This window comes from Hordeum vulgare, chromosome 5H (assembly GCF_904849725.1).
Source record: "Hordeum vulgare subsp. vulgare chromosome 5H, MorexV3_pseudomolecules_assembly, whole genome shotgun sequence".
Classification (NCBI taxonomy): domain Eukaryota; kingdom Viridiplantae; phylum Streptophyta; class Magnoliopsida; order Poales; family Poaceae; genus Hordeum; species Hordeum vulgare.
In genome coordinates, this window is record NC_058522.1 from 548,645,628 (window position 1) to 548,664,753 (window position 19,126).

At 43.1% G+C, this 19,126-nt stretch overlaps 1 protein-coding gene across 1 annotated transcript; it reads left to right on the forward strand.

Moving 5' to 3' along the window:
- Positions 1-15,711: 15,711 nt before the first annotated feature.
- Positions 15,712-18,897, forward strand: LOC123452725 (transcription factor UNE12-like). Its single transcript, XM_045129436.1, has 7 exons — positions 15,712-16,000; positions 16,086-16,181; positions 16,277-16,399; positions 16,995-17,060; positions 17,443-17,508; positions 17,593-17,667; positions 18,401-18,897. Exons 1-7 carry the CDS (start codon positions 15,812-15,814, stop codon positions 18,629-18,631), a joined length of 846 nt encoding a protein of 281 aa, XP_044985371.1. The 5' UTR covers positions 15,712-15,811; the 3' UTR covers positions 18,632-18,897.
- The last annotated feature ends 229 nt before the right edge of the window (positions 18,898-19,126 follow it).

Consider the following 19,126-nt stretch of genomic DNA (forward strand, 5'->3'; position numbering starts at 1 on the left):
GGTCCTTTTCGCATTCTTGCCAAACGAGGAGAAGTTGCCTACCAGTTGGAACTTCCTCCGCACCTTTCCAAGGTTCATGATGTCTTCCACGTCTCGCAACTCAGGCGTTGCTTTTCGGATCCTATCCGTGAAGTGGACCACGAAACGCTTGATCTCCAAGATAACCTTTCATACCAAGAATACCCCGTGCGTATTCTTGATCAAGCTGAGCGTACCACTCGACGTCGAAACCTCAAGTTTCTTAAAGTTCAATGGTCAAATCATTCTGAAAAGGAGGCAACTTGGGAAAGAGAGGATCGTCTCCGACTTGAGTATCCTGCGTTATTCCCGACGACTTCTAAATCTCGGGACGAGATTCATTTGAGTGGGGGTGAGTTGTCACATCCCTGACCCCTTAAGCAAGTTAGCTTGTGCTCATGTTTTCTTTGCATTGCATCTAGGAAATTCTCAACAAGAACAAATCAAGTGGTGAAGGAAAATCCTAAAACCCTAGCCACTTCTTAAAATGAGGGAAAATTCAAACTAGTTAAAATCAATGAACCCAAAATGGCCTCAAGAAAAGTTCAATCTTTCTGATAAATCATGAAAGTATATAAGCAATGAAGAAAACCTTTTTCTTGACACTTTAAGCATTTTAAATAAATGCAAAAAGCTACTGGTTTCAAGTTTTAAATTTGAAATCAGAAACTTTAAACTTTCAAAAATATTGAAAACTTTGGGAATGGTTGGAAATATTCCAACAAATATTCTGGTGTGTTTAAAATAGTTTTTACAAACTATTTGGGAGCTGAAATAAATAGCAAGTTATTGAAATAGAAAAACAGAAAGAAAATGAGAAAACCTTACCTGACGCTTACCTGGCCCAGCCCAGCTCCCATGTCGTCTTCCTCCTCGCCAGTAGGAGCAGGAGGTGGCCGCCGCGTCGCCGCGCGCCTCCACGCACCTGTGCGCCTGCCTGGCCGCCGCTTCGCGCTCGCAAGCACGGGGATAAGCTCCCCGAGCCCGTAGCTATCCATTCCTGTGCTCACTCTTCCCCCTCTCCTCTCGGTTCCCCCGATCCTCTCTGCCGCCATTGACAGGAGCTCGAGCTCGAGATGCCCGTGCCCCTAGCCATAGGATCCTCATTCTGAGTGTGCCGTTAGCTCCGCCTCGACGAACTGGTCCTCCCTGCAGAAGCCTCCCCGAGCCCTTCAACGCCCACGGCATCACCGTCTTCAACCTTCGGCCGCCGGCGAGCTCTGCTCGATTCGTCGCCCTCAGTGCCTCCCCGAGCCGTCTGAGCCCTCCTCTGCACTCCTCGTGAGCTTGCGCGTCTTTCCCCTAAGCTCTCTCATCGATCCCCTCCTCTAGGCTTAGTTCCATCGGAGCCCGACGAGAACCGCCGCTGCAGCTCGTCGCCGGTAGCCCTCCGGTGAAGTGTTGGTTCGTCTGAGGCCACCAACAGCCTCAGGACATCATGTAGATGCGTTAGGTGCCCAGCCCCGCGCGTTTTGACCCCGTATTCGATGGCTTCGACGATGGCCAAACTTGGTCGCCGCCAAGCTCGTCGCCGGCGTTGATTCCGGCCACCCCAGCCCCTGGGGCTTGTCCCATCATGCGCGGCGTCGAGTGGTCGTTCTTCCCGTGGTCTCTGTCGTGAGTTTGGCCGTCGGAGGCGATTTTCCGATGCCCTCCACCGTACTGGTGGTCGCCGGAGGCTCCCCGCCAGCGAGGACGACCTCGCCGCCGGTGGATCTCAGCTGGCCTGAGCCACTAACGTGTGGGGCCAGCCTCTGGATAGTTTAGAAATAATAAAAATAAATCAACTAATTTGATAAGTCACTCACATGTGGGTCCAGTGAGTCTAATTACCTAAATAAGATTAATCCTAATCTAAAATTGACCAGAGACACTGACCAGTGGGTCCCACTGGTCAGGTTTGACTTTGAACGGCCAGTTGGACCTGCTGATTTCATGCTGATCCAGTAAAAGGATTTTCCAGTATAGAAATAATTCCAGAAATGTTTAAAACTTCAAAAATTCGTAGAAATTAATCTGTAACTCCAATGAAAATAATTTATATATGAAAAAGTATCATAAAAATTCAAGGAATCTGAATATGCCATTTTCAAACATGTTTGAAAATGTTACAGAACCCAAACATGTAGATTAATGAATAAGTCAATTCTTATAGATACTTTATAAATAGAATTTGGAAGATATTTAAATTTCATTATGAACGACATGATCAAACACTGTTCTAATTACAAACCAGCAACTTAACATGTCACCCCATGCATGTTAACCTCAAGTTGATCTGAGCATCAGGTCGAATCAATTAAAACGGTATCCGAGAATACCTCGTTTGAAGTGATATTTGAATTTGATTCAAATCAACTTCAAACCTAATACATGCTAGCTATATTAGTTTATCACCTTGCATTCTCATGCCATGCTCATGCATCATCTTGTTTGCATATGATTGTTATTGATTGTTGTCATTCCTTTCGGTAGGCTCCGCTCCCCCGGACTCCACCGAATATCCGTCTGACGGATATTGTCCCTCCTCTGAGCAACAAGGCAAGCAACCATTTTGATCATCCCGATAAATCCCGTGTTCTTGCTCCTGCACTTACTTATTGCATTAGGATCAAATGCTTCAACTGCTTTTGCCACGTTAGTCGAAACCACCTCCTTTGCATGACCTAATCTTGTCACGGTAAATAGCCGAACCTTGCAACCTAGCATTCCTGGTAGTTGCTTGAGCCATGATGTGCCTTATCCTGCTATGCATGCTATGCTTAGAGTTGTGTATGGTCTGTCATCTGGGAGATGAACAGAATTGTGAGAATGTGTTCGGTAAGCAAAGGTTGTGTGTTGAACCTGATTTGGTAAAGGTACCGGTGAAAGGCTGTGTAGGAGTGCATGGCGGGTTGTTTCATTGGAACCGTCCTTAGGAACTGAGTTCCGTGTATGTAATCCAAGACTAGATACTACCACACGTTGGGATACTTAATTGACCCTCTCGACTTATTAATCGCTTAGTACTCGGTCCAGGAGTTGCAAGTAGTTTCTGGTGTTTATAGTCATGCTGGAGGCCATGCATGGTGCTGACCTGAGAGGTGGGCTGTGATGCGGTAGGCAGTGGCACGGTGTACCAAGTGGCACCCGGATGGTGGGCTTGGGAACCCTATGCGCATCGTTTGAGGCTGTGGCAGAAACCCCGGCCGGACTTCCGTACGGGTTACTCTGAGATAGGCGATAAACCTGGACTAGGTACTAGTGTGGTTAACGGTCGTGGCCGACTCCCTCGCTAGGCTTCCGCTTGAAGGTTGCCGAGGTGCATGACGTGCACATGGCGATAAGTGGCGAGAGCGTGTGTGACGAAGTAGACCCCTGGAGGGTTATGATCTATTCGAATAGCCGCGTCCGCAGATATGGACTACTTGGAGACATATGTTGTTCATAGATAACTTCAATGGCTACTCATAAAATTGTCAAGATAAGCGTGAGTGTTGTGGACGGCAATTCCGTATGGAGACGGAATGATTCCACGATAGTGTATTGTTGTGGTGTTAGTGGACTCGTGTGCGAGAAATCAAGTTGTCAAAATTATTTAAAAATGCAAGTTGTCTAGCCACGAGTCAAATGCTGACGTCCCGCATGAAACCCCACAATACCTTTTGATACATGGCATGAGTAGATAGTTATCCTAAAGTCTTGCTGAGTACCTTCGTACTCATGTTTGCTTAATAAATGTTGCAGAGGTTGCTAATGACCCTAATGGAGGGTTCTTCGTAGACATCGACGACGACGAGTAGCTGGTGTCCCAGCTACGATCTGGCCCTACGTTGGGTCTGTAGTATAGTCAGGCCATGTGCCTTTTAGTTGCACCTGTCTGTACTCAGACAGTTTTAAACTCTTCCGCTGGCTTGTAACTGAATGACTGCTATTACGGGTCGTGAGATCCTTAATGTGTAATATTATGTGTGTGGCTCTTCCGAGCCTCTTAAATAAAGTTTGTATGTTTATGGTTATGTTGTGATGCCATCGATGTATCTATACATATCGGTATTGCCATGCGTACGTGTGTCGTACTTGATATGTATGGGGTTCGATTACCTAGTCGTGAACTTTAGTAGCACTCCTTACAAGGAAATGCCCCTTTGTGATCCAACGAGCCTTGGTAGTTCGCTACTGCTCCGGACACGTTGGTTGACCGGCATGTGTCCTTCTTAGCTGTTGTGTCTGTCCCCTTTGGGGAAATGTCACGAGATGTAATGGAGTCCTTGTAGCTTGCTACAACTCGTCTACACTCGCTGGTGACCGACACCTGCTTTGTTGGGTCATGTATGCATGTCCTTGTGCGGTACTGCCACTTTGGTTTGTGACTAGACTTGTCGATCCGGGTTCTTTGACATTGGAATGCTAGCGACACTATTGCATACGTGAGTCAAAAGACGCAAACGGTCCCGGCTAAGGTAAGGCTGCAGCCGTGGAGTTAACCGTGCGTGAGACCGCAAAGAGATGCGATGTGTTACAGGCTAGATTCCTATGACTTACGATCGGGGTCCCGACACTAGGATCGACCATGTTCACTAGATCTTCTAGCTGCAATTCAAGTATATAAAAATTTCAGAAGTGAACATTTATTTTGAAAATATCGATCAACTAAGACATCCCACATCTATACTAATAATAAAGGAGCAAACAAAAACTTTACTAACTGCACACAGCTATTGGTCCCACAAAAAACAAACACCCACTAGTGGGGACAGGGCCTTTAGTCCCGGTTCACCAACCGGGACTAAAGGGGCGGGACTAAAGGCCTAACCTTTAGTCCCGGCCATGTTTGAAGCCGGGACCAAAGGTGCTCCACGTGGCCGCCTCGAAGGGAGTACCTTTAGTCGGTTCTACTTACGAACCGAGACTAAAGGATCCGTCTGTTTTTTTTTTGTTTTTTTTTGACCCGAAAAGGTAGATTTTTTTTTAATTTTTTTCAAATTTTATTTTTGAATATTTTTTTTATTCCAATTTTCTAATCTTTGAATTATTTGATAATTTAATCTCTAATCACCATCCTCACTACTCTAGCGTGGATCACTCATTTCAAATCGTCTAACTTCCCGGCCCATCACCCATCCTTTCACTGCTTCAGCCCGAGCACGCTTAACTTTCTCGTTCTATCGCACCTAGTTGCCAAGTTTGCACTTGTTGTTTTCCTGACAATAGTAAGCTATCAATCCTAAACAACTTGGGTCTTGATGTCATGTCACATGATTTAATTTTTTTGAATTACAAACAATTATTAAAATAAACTTAATAAGTAACAATAATAGTGAATTTCAATGAAAACAACCTTCGCCTTGAACGGAAACACGGCGACTCTCCAAACGGTCCGCGAAAGGCCAAACGGGGTGCAGAGAGCTCTCGCCCTTCCTTATCCGGAGTATTATGGCGACTACAGTTGTCTGAAGAGTGTGCTGACAAGCCACGGCTACCACCCGCATAAGCCAGAGTTCTCAATGCCGTAGTTCTCTTTACTTACTGCCATGTTATGACTTACACCGACCATGTTTATATGGGATGATTTTTTATCGGGTGGATGATTCTCTTTACTTACTACCATGTTTTGACTTACAGTTTTATTTTGGTATACATACATAGTTCTGCCCGTATATATCTCGAGAAACTATTACACCATCATGTCACTGCCGGAATCGTCCCTATTGCCTAGTGTCGGGCCGTTTACCGAGTCTCTCCTCTCTCCCTATCTCTCCCTAATCTCCCCTAATAATAAAGCACGCAGCGCTTTTGTCGTTCGTCGTCGGTCGTTTTGCAGAAAAGCCCTCGCAGTTTTAGGTAATCAACCCGCAGTCCAGTTTTAAGTCGTAACGAACCGTTTTTCTGTCATTTTGCAGGAAAGACCTCACAATTTTAGATAACTCTAAACCGCTCAACCCCGCCTTCCCTCCCCGCACCCTCCGGCTCGACCCACCCGCTCAGCGCCGCCCGTCGCCTACGCCCGCCCCGCCCGTCGCCTACGCCCGCCCCACCCCCTCCGCCCGCTCAGCCCCTCTTCCACCCGCCACCCGCCTGCTCACCCGCTCGCCCCTCCCGTCGCTCACCCCACCGACGCAGTCTTCCCGTCCCGCACGCCTCCCCTCCCCGCCATTGTGCGGCGCGGCTCCCGTCAGCCCCTCCCCGCCACCGTGCCGCGCCACCCCGCCGTCGCACCGCACCGCCTCAACACCATGTCGCACCGCCCTCGCGCGCCTCCCTGCCACCGCGCCCGTGCGCCTCCCTGCACCGCCCCACCACCATGTCGCACCGCCCCCGCATGCCTCCCTGCTCCGCCTCCCTGCCACTGCGCCAGAGTGCCTTCCCGCCTCGCCTCCCTGCCATCGCGCTCGTGCGGCGCGCCGTCCCCGCCACCGCCAGCCCTTGGCACCATAGTCATCTCCCGTCGTCGGGGAGCAGGCACCCCGCCGTCCCCGCCACCCCGGCCCTCCTCTCCCGCCGTCGGGGAGCGGGCACCCCACCACCAACACCCTCCTCTCCCGCCGCAAGCTCATTTGGTTTATGGAGTCTCAGTAAAGTTTCAACAGTAACAATCTGCAAGACAAACTTTGGTACGCTGAATCCAGAGAGCATTACAACACTGGATGTTGATGCTTCATCAGCAGAAGCACTGCTGTTTAGAGCTTTGGAAACCTGAGTATATAGGAACGATTTCCTTTCTCTCTCTGACGATAAGATAGACCCAAGGGCAACAGAACTTTCTACCAGTGTCTGTAGGACTGCAGATGGTTCAGGAAATGGGCAGACCACATAAATTACGGGTGTTAAAATAGATTAGCATTCCTGTTTTAGGAAAAATACCAACTTGAAAGTTTATTTTTGTTGCACAACACTACTTCACGCAAAGCATGAAAGAAATATCAATTCATCCGTTCTCCCGTTGCAACGCACGGGCCCTTTTGCTAGTAATAATAAAGCACCGTGTGCTTCTGTCGACCGTCGTGGTTGTTTTGCACAAAACCCCCTGAAGTTTTCCAAAATCAACCAGCAGTCCCGATTTAAATGAATAACCAATCATTTTTGTATTGTTTACAGATAACCCCCTATGAGTTCCCAAAATCAACCCGCAGTACATAATTAGCTGAGAGAACGAAACTTTTTTTGGAGTTTTTGTTTTTTTGGAGTTTTTGTAAAAAACTCCTTCAGTTTTCACAAAATAAACCCGCAGTACATACTTGAGTAAAAAAAATTGTTTTCCGTATGTTTTTGAAAACCCCCTACAGTCTTTAATTAATTAATCTGTAGTTTAATTATAAGTGCAAAATACTTTAAAAAATCATATCTTTTAAACGATAACTCCAATTTTACATTATTATATATGAAATTTTATTAGAAAAATATGTAGAATCTGAATATAATGCTAGTTTATCTATTTAATTTTTTAAAATTGTGTTTATAATATAATTTTAATCAATAGTGATGCGCACAATTAATATAATGTTATTTTATCTATTTAAAAAAATTATAATTATATTTATGCTGTAATTTTAATCAATAGCGTATAATCCATTTTTTCATAACGAGGCCGGTCCATGTTGTTAATTAATCCGCAGTTCAATTATAATTAACAAATACTTTAAAAAATTATATTTTTTAAACTGTAACTCTAATTTTAAATTATTACATATGCACTTTCATTCAAAAAATGTGTTGAATCGAAATATAATGTTTCTTACCTATTTAATTTTTAAATTTCTATTTATAATGTAATTTGAATCTATAGTGATGCGTACAATCTAAATATGATGTTATTTTACTTATTTAACAATTTTTAAATTATGTTTATGCAGTAAGTTTAAATAAAGGTCTTAAATCATGATTATTAGGTTATGACATGTTTGTACGGTTTGCTCCCGTTGCAACGCACGGGCTCTTTTGCTAGTACTTTCTTCAAGGAAATATACTCGGCAAACGCACGATAAAATGACCAAACAAACGAGTTGCATAGTGCTATTCACGGGGAACTCGACAAAGGTACATGTTGCTTGGTGCTATTCTTTGGGACCTAGTGCTACGGGAAATATACTAGGCAAATATTTTTCTCCTATTTTCTTTTTTTTCATGTCTTTTCATTCTTTCATTTTATTTTGTTAGCCTTTTTAGTAATGAACATTATTCAAATTTGACATGGAGTCGGGATCTCAGGGCGGAACCTTTCATTTTATTTTGTTAGCCTTTCTAGTAATGAACATTATTCAAATTTGGCATGGAGTCGGGATCTCAGGGCGGAACCTTTCATTTTATTTTGTTAACCTTTCATTTTATCTCATGTCTAAGGTGAAGTTCCATGACAAAAGATTCAGGTATCATTGCGATCAATATGACAAAAAAGACATTGGAAGGCATGGCCTCATTTTTTGGAAAAAAAAAAACATTAGGTTTCTTTGTTTTGTGAATAGGACCCTGGCATTAAAAGAAACATCGAACATTACAAAGCACCTCTACGAAAACAAAAATTACAACAAAATCCTTGAGATGCCCTTTGTCTTCAACCTCTAAACTGTGTCGACAATGCGCCGCCACTGCCGCTCCACCTTGAGCCAGCCTGATGTTGTTGGTTGCGGACGGAAAGTCGTTGAACGGGTCTAGAAGACCACATCCATCCCGGAGATGAAGAAGGAATAACCGTCAATGAAGCTCCTTGATGATCCGGTGATCCCATAGCCAGAATTAATCCTCGAGAACCACACCACTCCCACAAAAGCTTCTCGACATCGCCGCTGAGATGGGACTGAAGCCGGGAAGCTAGGATTGTTGGTGCGCATCTATACCGTCGGTATAGACCCAACTTTTTTTTGCTCAAATAACTAGCAAATATATATTATATTATATATATATACGCCTACAGTTATACCGTCGGCATAGATGTTTCATGCAGTCAGGAGCTGTCGCGTGGCGGAAGATGGGCTTGTTGGTGTGCATCTATAACGACGGTTACACCGTCAGCATAGACCTGGCATTTTTTCTGACATGTGTCCTCAAGTGACAGGCACAGGTTTGACGGCGGCGGCGTCGTTAACGTCTGTCAGGTGTAGATTTTTACCGATGATGTATGTATGCCGACGGCAATATGGTTCATCTATATGAACGGTGTTACGCCGACGTACGAATTACCGGCGGTCTTACACCGACGATGGCCATCGACATAGGCCTACGCCTACGGTTTTTGGGCCTATGCCGACGGTTTTGGCCGTCGGCATAGCAGGCAATTCTGGTAGTGCGCCATCATCTGAGCGCCGCCCCCAACATGTCGTCCCAGCCCATTATTCAGACATCTGAACATGACAACGGACCATGGCGAAGCTGGTTTGAAGAGAAAAACGAGTAAAAATTATACTACATACACATGAGTCTTCTTTATAATGTTGGTAGGAGATCTACCAAATTCAATTATTAGCATGGAAGGAATACAAGAGGGCAACGCCAGGAAAGGTCTGGCGCTAAAAAGAGGAGAGAAAATGCATTCAGCCCGGATTAAATGGGATTTTGGCGCCTGCCATGTTTCACTAGTTAATCTCTTCCCTAACAATGCTAATCAGTTGGTCGGTCGTCATTTCTTAACGTCGAAAGACTCTTCTATTTCGCTCCTTCCAAATTTCCCATGCAACGAGCAGTCCTTATAAGTGGGTAGGATCCATGTGTTACTGAAAGCGAGCTGAGGCAAATCCTTGCTTAGTTTCGGAAACTTCATGAGCGATCCTCCAAACGGGTCATGAAAGAACAAGCGGGATGCAGGGAGCCCTCGTCCATATTCAGAGTATTATGGCGCTGTCGTGGCGCAAGGCTACGTGAAGAGTGTGTTGAAAAGGCACGGCCACCACCCGCACAAGCTGCAGAAGCCAATGTCGTATTGACGCAGGGATTGTATTCTTCTGTCGAGAAAAACACTGTTGGTGCGTCAATACAGAATGTGGCAGTAACATACTCCCTCTGTTTCAAAATAAGTGTCTTAACTTTGTACTAGCTCTAATATAAAATTGTATTAAGCTTGAGACAGTTATTTTGGGACGGAGGAAGTACTACCTAAAGTCGACGAGGCCGTATATATTTTCCAATTATGTATATAAAGTCGACGAGGCCGTATATATTTACTTTAATCTTCCTAGAATTGGAGTAATTAATATACATAATTCTACCCGTATATATCTCAAGAAACTACACCACGGTCATGTCAATGCCGGAATAGTCGCTACTAGAAGGATCGGACGCGTTTTGTTGTGCCGTTAGATTAAAATAAAAAAATATACTCATTCTGTTTTAAAATGTATTATTATTTTTAAACGTCAAACCTTTTAAATTTAATTAAATTTGTAGATAAATATATTAAAATTCATAATATCAAATTGTTATGATTAGATTCATCATTAAATGAATTTCCATTTTTTTTGTTTAATACTATGGATGACGATATTTTGCTCTCAACTTGCTCAAAGTTAAAGAATTTGACTTTCCAAATGACTAATATTCCTTATATTTTGAAACTAATGGAATATTTCGTTTGATGTGCGGGAAGATGACATAGTGTGTTTTATTTTTATTTATAATTCAGTAATTTGATAGGCCTTTCGCGGTATCATTCTATATTTTATGCTAACAAACTTTATATATGTGAGAAAATTTCTACGTTGACGGCTGCATGGGCATGATTGCTATGTTTTTATAGGTTGGTTGTTATCGATTGATTTGAAAAACTGTTGGTTTGATCAAAATCATAATCCAAACCCATTGAGAAGCATAGTGTATTTATCTAAGAATTGAACGAGAGAGTTTTGAGAAACTATTGACCCGGTCAAAATCGGATAGACTGATTTTAATTGGAGTCTTGGAGACCTTAATTGGGTGTGACTTTAAAACTTAGGAGTATAGTGTTATAGAGGTATAAATAAAATAATTAAATAGGAGAGCTTTGAGAAATGTTGACCATGTCTAAATAGGGTGTCACAATTTCAATTGAAGATCTCAACTGAATGTGGGCTCTGCAATTCTAGGAAGATTAGTGTTATAGTATATTGTCTAATGTTGGGCCGTTTGGTGAGTACTTTCTTCAAAAAATATACTCAGTCGTTGCCTTTGTGCTACGGGAAATATACTCGGCAAACACACGATAATGGATTTTTCCTCTCGACCGTGCCTGGTACCCTAGCCGTCAGATGAGGCCAACCTTCCAGCGTCGTCCTCCTGTGGCTCTCCTCCAGCGACGACCTTGATCGGCGGTGGTGAGGGGGTCGCCGCATCCACACGCATGGACAATTTTAGTCCAAAGTAGCTTAGTTTTTTAGGATGCTCATTGTCTTGGCTTCCACAACGGTGATGGCAACGCTGAATAAAGTTTCATCAGATCCTACTTCGACCAGGTAATTGGTCCTATGGTTGAGGATGGATCTGGAATCCAGTCTATTCAAGCAAGGAGTGTGCGGCTGCAACAACATTCTCGTGGTGGACATGTGTTCTCGGACTCCGCCGTTGCGATGACGTTTCCTCCAGCGTCGGCGCGAAGCTTGGGAGGTAGTCTAGGAGTGGATGAGGAATGTGATCTGCATTGACGGGACCTCGAAGATGGTGGATCATGTGCTTGGTCCGTGGTACGTGGATGGCAGGTATGGTTTCCTCCTTCGGCATTTTAGTCATGTGGGGGTGCCAAATCTGGAGTTCGATGACGTGTCCGGGGTGTTGTCCCAGTCTGATTCGTTCAACGGTAATGGTTTTGCCTTTGGCGAGCCACCTTGGGGGTTTGTAAAGCTGCATATCAGCGATGAAGCCATGTCGAGCTCGGGGTGTGGAGGTGTTGATTGCTATTGTGGTGGTGCCAAAGGCAGGTGGCGGCCGTTGGTGTGAAGCTGAGAGGTTTCTTCGGTCTTGTTTATAATTTTACTTCTTGGATCGAGTTTCTTTTGTGCAAAGGCTAGCGTTCTGCTACATATTCAGTTTTACGAGGTCGGTTTATACGTGACTTGTACTATGATTCGTATGATATACTAAATGAGACACCTATTACCATGAAAGAAAACACATGATAATGGTGAAACAAACGATTTGCCTGGTGCTATTCACCGGTAACTCGGCAAAGGTACATGTTGCTTGGTGCTATTCTTTAGGACCTATTGCTACGGGAAATATACTAGGCGGATATTTTTCTCCTATTTTCATTTTGTTCTTCTCTTTTCATTCTTTCATTTTATTTTGTTAGCCTTACTAGGAATGAACATTATTCAAATTTGACAGGGAGTCGGGGTCTCAGGACGGAACCTTTCATTTTATCTCATATCCAAGGTGAAGATCCATGACACAAATGTATAATTGCGAGCAACATGACAGGCAAGACCTTGGAAGGCATGGCCTTATTTTCTGTAAAAATATTAAAGGTTAGGAACAATGAAATGTGGGTTAAATGTTACAGAAATTGTACCACAAAATCATATTCGAAAGTTATGTTCAACAATGTAGGTTTTAAGTCGGATGATTAATACTCCCTCTGTTTTTAAATACTTGTTGTTGAGGAGAACTGAGTTAGTTCTTCCGACTAACAAATATTATGGTATAAAGGGAGTATATTGTTAGTCTAACTGCATAGTGAAAGTCAAATCGAGGACGTGTGTGCCCTTATAAACCATAAAAGAGGGAATAGTCTTCGGGATAATGAAAGTAGTAACTATTGGTTCGTATTATTACCAAACTGACAACTATGATATTCCTTACTGATCATTGGATCAGATTAGGACATGTACAATGGTGTTATCTTAGGAGTGCCACATAGGATAAATGATGAGGTGAAGGTGAAAAAATTCGAAAAAAGGCTTTGCCTTCTCTTATTTAAGAGAAGACAAGATGTGATCTCTTAGCAAAATATGTCTCACCATATTTTTAGGAATAACTAATCATAAAAGATAAGGCTAAGAGATGACCCATTGTAGACTTTTTTTTTGTCATCGCTAAATTATATGCAAGATTTAAGATAAGACTATGTTATTAATTATTGTACATGTTCTTAGGGATCGTGTGGCGCGCGGCTTGGCGTAAGCATGGGTGGGTAACAGCAATTATGTCGTTAGCAAAACGATCGACGATCGAGAATAGATCAATTATGGATTTTCTAATTAACGCTCATAGTGTCAAATTGACTATAATACGCACCCCGCATGATATGTGGGCTGGCCCATCCTATCAGGTTTTTCTTCTACTTTGGTTTTTCGGCTGTTTTTTCTTGATCTTTGTTTATTTTTCTCTTGGTTTTTCAGCTAGTTTTCAACTATTCTTGAAATGTTCCCTTTTCGCAATTTTCTTTTTGTGAAACGTTTCTCATCAACTGGCAGATCCAGCACAGGGCATCCACCACCTCAAATACTTGACGCGTGTCTCCTTTCTTATTTTATCTCTTCCCCAATCGCTCAGTGCCTCCATCGTCTCGGCAACTCTGATAGTGACATAACTCATGCTCATGTAACGCCGCCCTTCATGTCAAGCTCTTCAAACGACGATGGCAACTTACACAAGTTCTTGCAACATCAGCTGTGTTGCATAAAATAATTGCAATAAAATATATGTTGCAAAAAAATTTGTTACAAGAACTTCGTTGCAAAAAATATCCTTCAACGCAACCAATTGGCAAGAAACATTCCGCAATATAACCTATGTTACAAAAAAAAACATGTAGGTGTTTATGCAACACGATCCTTGTTGCACGAAATATTCTATAAAAAATTCGGTTGCAAAAAATTCTATGGAAGTTTTCGCAACATGCACTTTGTTGCAAAAAAAATTGTAACATAACCTATGTTGCAAAAGGCCCGTCAGCCACTTTTTAACCCGACAGCCAGAGCGTAGCAGCGTGCTTGTTTCTACAACTGGAACGTTGTTTCAAAATTTTATGTGGTGAAAAGAGGCGACCGAGCTAGTGTTCGGATGGTGCACACGCGTACATCGAACGACTAATCAGATGGCGGATGATTACTACAAATCCACCGATGGATGCCCAGCAATCCCCTTTATTTTTTCTGAAAACTACGCGATATTTTTCTCAGAAGTGCATAAACATAAATCAAGTCATGCATGGTATTTTAAAAATAATAAAGTTTTTTCTAAAAATCTGCACATTTTCTCTAAATACATGAACATGAACACTATTCGAAAAACATGAAAAAAATTACATATGAAGATTTTTTATATGCACCATTTTAAAACACAACACAAACATTTTTTTTCTGTATGCATATATATTTTTCCTGAGGTGTAAGATTAATTTCTTAATTTTTCCAAGATATTTTTTAACAGATTGTAATATACACAATTATCTGTTATAATTGTGTATACATAGTTGTTTAATATACAACATTATTTCTTAATATGGTATAGATACACTTTTTCTAACTTGGCATGTGCTCCAACCTGTGAGCTTTCGATGCAAAAAAAAGAGGCAAAAACCTGTGAGCTTTTACATAATCAATTTTTTTACATATTATAGTGCATAAAAACAGAAAAAATTGTTTTTGACACTCTGGATTTTGCCAATCTTTCTTTTGCTACCCCTAGATTTTCACATTTCATTTTTGCGACTCTTACTCTTTGTATCATAATTTTCATTCCGTGGCAAAAGCAAAAAATTTAGAGTGGAAAAAATGAAATATAATTATTTTTCTTTTGCCACAGAATGGCAATTGTTATAATTGTTAAAAGCGGAAAGCGGCATGAGCGAAATATCAAAATCTAGAGTGGCAAAAAGATTTTTCTTGCCAAAAAAAAGAGACCTGCCAAGACTGGCCCTTGGCAATTTATTTTACTAAAAAAACAAACACCGTGAGCAAGTTATAGGGGAGCTCCTAGTCGGCGCCTTAAGCACCAATTAGGAGAACCTGCGCCCAACGCACTGCAAAATGGGCCGGCCTAGTTTCAGGGCTGAATTTCTAAATAAAAAAACAAAAAAGCAAAAACAGAATGAACACAAAAAGTTCATAAAAGCTAAAAATGGTTTACAAGTTTTAATAGAAAATTCACAAATTCGAAAAAAATCATTGTGATCTAAAAAAAGTTCACATTTTTAAAAAAAATCAAGGACTTTGAAAATTATTTCATGAATTTGAAAAAAAATTTAAAAAAATCGGTGAACTGATAAAAAGTTCACAAATCTTTAAAATGTTCATCGTTTTTTAAAAAGGTTCATCCATTTAAAAAATTCATCAAATTATAAAAAAATTCATCAAAATTTTAGGAAAATTCCTCGATATTCCAAAAGGTTCATAAATGTTTAATAAAAAAATCGTAAAATTTTAAAAATGGTTCATTCAAAAGACCAGTGAAAAACCGGAACATGAAAACAATCGGAAAAACACTCTACAAAGCCGAAAATACGTGCAAAAGAAAAACGAAACGTTCAGAGCACGACATGTGGCAGCGACTGAGAACGCGTCAAGTGACGGCGCACGAGAGTGATCGCTGGGAGGCTCGGTGCAAGCTAACTAGTTGCTCTCACTTTTTTAGCATATATGTGGGCGTCTACTTTGGGCCAAAAATACCTCGCACCCTGAGGGCTCAAAAGCCCCATCGAATCGCAGCCTGTCAGCCCATGAGGCCCATAGCCTAGCCTGGTCTACGAGCTAGGACTAGGAGGAGTCCGAGAGTGAATAAAGGGAGGCGAGCGAACACTCGTCGAACCCCACCACTTGACAGGCCCACGCTCGCCGAGGAAACGGAGCACGCCCTCCCAGCCGGCAGCCGACGACGAGGGGAGCACCGGCTTGGCACCCGCCGGCGGCCGGCCATGGCGGGGCAGCCGCCGCAGGGCCCGGAGGACGACTTCCTCGACCAGTTCTTCTCCCTCACCAGCTCCCTCTCCGCCGCCGGCCGCCCCTCCGGCGACCAGCCCTTCTCCCTCGCCCTCAGCCTCGACGCCGCCTCCGACGCCTCCGGCAGCAGGGGCGGCATCGGCGACGACGCCGGCAACGCCGCGGTGAGCGCCCCCCCTCCACTTTCCCCCCCTTTTCCTCTGCCCTTTTTGCGCTGCCTCTCGCGACTGGAACCCTTCGCCTCTGCAGGAGCGGGACAACGTGCAGCTCCCCGGCCTCTTCCCGCCGGTGTTCGGCGGTGGCCTGCAGCCGCCGCACCTTCGCCCCAACCACCCTCCCCCGCAGGTACGCTTCTGCAGACAAATTGTGCGTGCTTCAGCTTTCAATTTTCAGAATTTGTGCTAACTGCGTCACGCCCGGTGGCCTGTCGTGGGTTTCAGATGTTCCACGCGCAGCCGCCGAAGCAGGGCGGGCCGGCCGGCGGGCCGCAGCCGCCGGCGCCGAGGCCCAAGGTGCGGGCGCGTCGCGGGCAGGCGACCGATCCCCACAGCATCGCAGAGAGGGTAATGGAATCCATTCATTCATTCATTCATTCATTCTACTGTTAATCTGGTCATTACTCGTTACTGTGCCTCCATGCTGTTACCAAATCAAGGGGGTCCAGGCTCGCACAGTGTCAGTCTGTGACCAAGCAATCAGCTCTAGCTTGACACCGAAGCGACTAGATTTCTGTATTCAATTGCATCAATTCACTTGCTGTACAAGTCATCACAGGTTTTAAAAATGATTTGGCGTTAGCCAAATGATGGGCACCCATTCGGCAGATGCATCTGGCGTTTTCTCTAAGGCTCGCTAAGTCACATATTGCCATGTGGTTGTAGTACGCTACATGTCTGCATGCTAGTACCTTTGACGGCTCATATGTCATTTTGCAATCCTGTTACTCGGTGAATGTTATGTGATTAATTATCAAGTATCTAACTTTTAAGGTTGGACGCCTTCTTTAAACTTAATTATCATGTGTGTCACATCTCTAGCAGCTGTATGATTGTGTTTGTATGTCAGGCCGTATTCTCCCACTCTGCATTTTTAAGCCTATTTTACGATTCTGCTAGGTGTTTATTCAGCAGTATTTGAACCATACTTGTTCCAATGCAGCTAAGAAGAGAGAGGATAGCGGAAAGGATGAGGGCCCTACAGGAATTGGTCCCCAATACGAACAAGGTAATCATGCTTGGTAGTATACTTGTATATGTCATCATATGGGTAAAGACTTCCGTTGTTCACATGCCTGCCATTGACACTTCACAGAATTTCAGCAAGTGGTCTGGGGTCATGATGTGCTGAAAATATTATATTATCTTTGTGCTTCTTTATTTTGACCAATAACTTTTCAGCTCCAAAAAGATATTATTTTCTATCACGCTGCCTAAGCTTTGCATGCCTCTCTCCCTTTTGAGATAATCTAGCGTGTATCCTGGTAATCATATAAGTATGTTGAAGAAGAATACACGCACAATCGCCACATATGGAGTTTTATTTACTATGTAACATTCAAATCTGACAACTAGAAGAAATTCTGAGTCGCTTTCTGAACTGCATGCAGACTGATAGGGCAGTTATGCTAGATGAGATCCTGGATTATGTGAAATTCCTTAGGCTTCAAGTAAAGGTAAGGTTCACTATGCTATTGGATATCAACTGTCAACAACCATTGTGGTTTTAGTTTGATGTAACCTTGATGCCTTGATGTTAGGTTTTAAGCATGAGCAGATTGGGTGGTGCTGGTGCTGTTGCACAGCTTGTTTCTGACATTCCACTTTCAGTTAAGGTAAACTTGCCACAAACTGACTAATATAGCATTGTGCACTATTGCCTTCTTCTATTTTTACTGCGTTTGAATTAAGGTAGGCTTAAAATAAAACAATAATACTGATTGGTCTTTTATTTGCATCTACATGTTGCATATAATTCTTGAAATATTTTTCCTTGGCTTCTTCCACCTACTTTTCTTTTTCGTTTCTTTCTTTTCCATGGTGGAAGTTGCTGGCTGTACTGCTGATGGGGAAAGCATCACCTGTGGTGCCATGAATATACCAATCAAAGTACATTTTTGTCTTGGTTTATTATACTGAGCATTGCTATAAAAAGTACAATATACAGTTTAGGTTTCTCCTGCAATAACCATTCCCCTTTTGTCACTCCTTGGGAAATTGGCTATCAACATCTTTTTTATTTTAATCTTGTTGCTTTCTTCTTTCTAGGCAGTGGTGCTGAAGTCAGAATCCATTCAGCACCTTATTTCCATTCTTGACTTTTTTTTATGTCACACTCTGTTCGTCCTTCTCAATAAAAATCATTTATACTTATTGCTAACAGAGTCCCGTTATAAAGCCTCACACATCCCAGCATGAGCTCCATGATAGTTATAGCATAATGTGCATCATTCGTTCTTGATCAATTGTACCTTGACTTGAAGAATAAATCTGTCTCGGAGTCTTTTTCCATCTCTAAATTACCATATCTTTTGGTTGTTGAACTTTATCTTGCTTTAATTTCGTTAGGGGGAAGCAAGCGATAGTGGGGGCAAACAGCAGATATGGGAAAAGTGGTCAACGGATGGCACGGAGAAACAGGTTGCGAAGCTGATGGACGAGGACATCGGTGCTGCAATGCAATTTCTCCAATCCAAGGCGCTCTGCATGATGCCAGTCTCTCTTGCCATGGCTATCTATGACACACAACATTCACAGGACGGCCAACCAGTGAAGCCTGAACCCAACAACACTGCCTAGTATAGTAACAGCAGCTGCAACCCGCATCCCTGCAGCTGCTAGTAGGCATGCATGAACCTACCATCAAAGTGTTAAGATGAAAACTGCTGGTTTTGATCCACTAACAACAAGGAGGCAGGAAAAGACCTAAAAGATCCTCTCCACTGGAAGTTGTATCGACGGTATATGATGTCACCTATTACCCCTTTTCCATCTTTTGTTCAAAGGTGCTTTAATTTTCAAGGATATGGTAAGCAATAACCTGATCATGCTCCTACATCTTTCAATACCCCTATGAGTGTGAGTGATGGGGAGAGCTACAAAAGAGTCTTGGCATGCTCTCATTTTGTTTCTTTTCGGGCCTGTAGTGCACCAGCCATACACTTTGTGGTGGGGGCTGCTTTTTCGGTAGTGGGTGTTTGGGCTAATCAAAAAGGGATTGATTGATGTATGCGTGTGTCTGCAGCCCGCGCAAAACGGTTGACAAAATTTGAACACGAGATGAAACGGGAGGCG

Coding starts and splice junctions, on each gene's coding strand:
- LOC123452725 (XM_045129436.1), top strand. CDS start 15,812: ATGGCGGGGCAGCCGCCGCAGGGCCCGGAGGACGACTTCCTCGACCAG. Junction 16,001..16,085: donor ACGACGCCGGCAACGCCGCG/GTGAGCGCCCCC, acceptor TCGCCTCTGCAG/GAGCGGGACAACGTGCAGCT. Junction 16,182..16,276: donor CCAACCACCCTCCCCCGCAG/GTACGCTTCTGC, acceptor CGTGGGTTTCAG/ATGTTCCACGCGCAGCCGCC.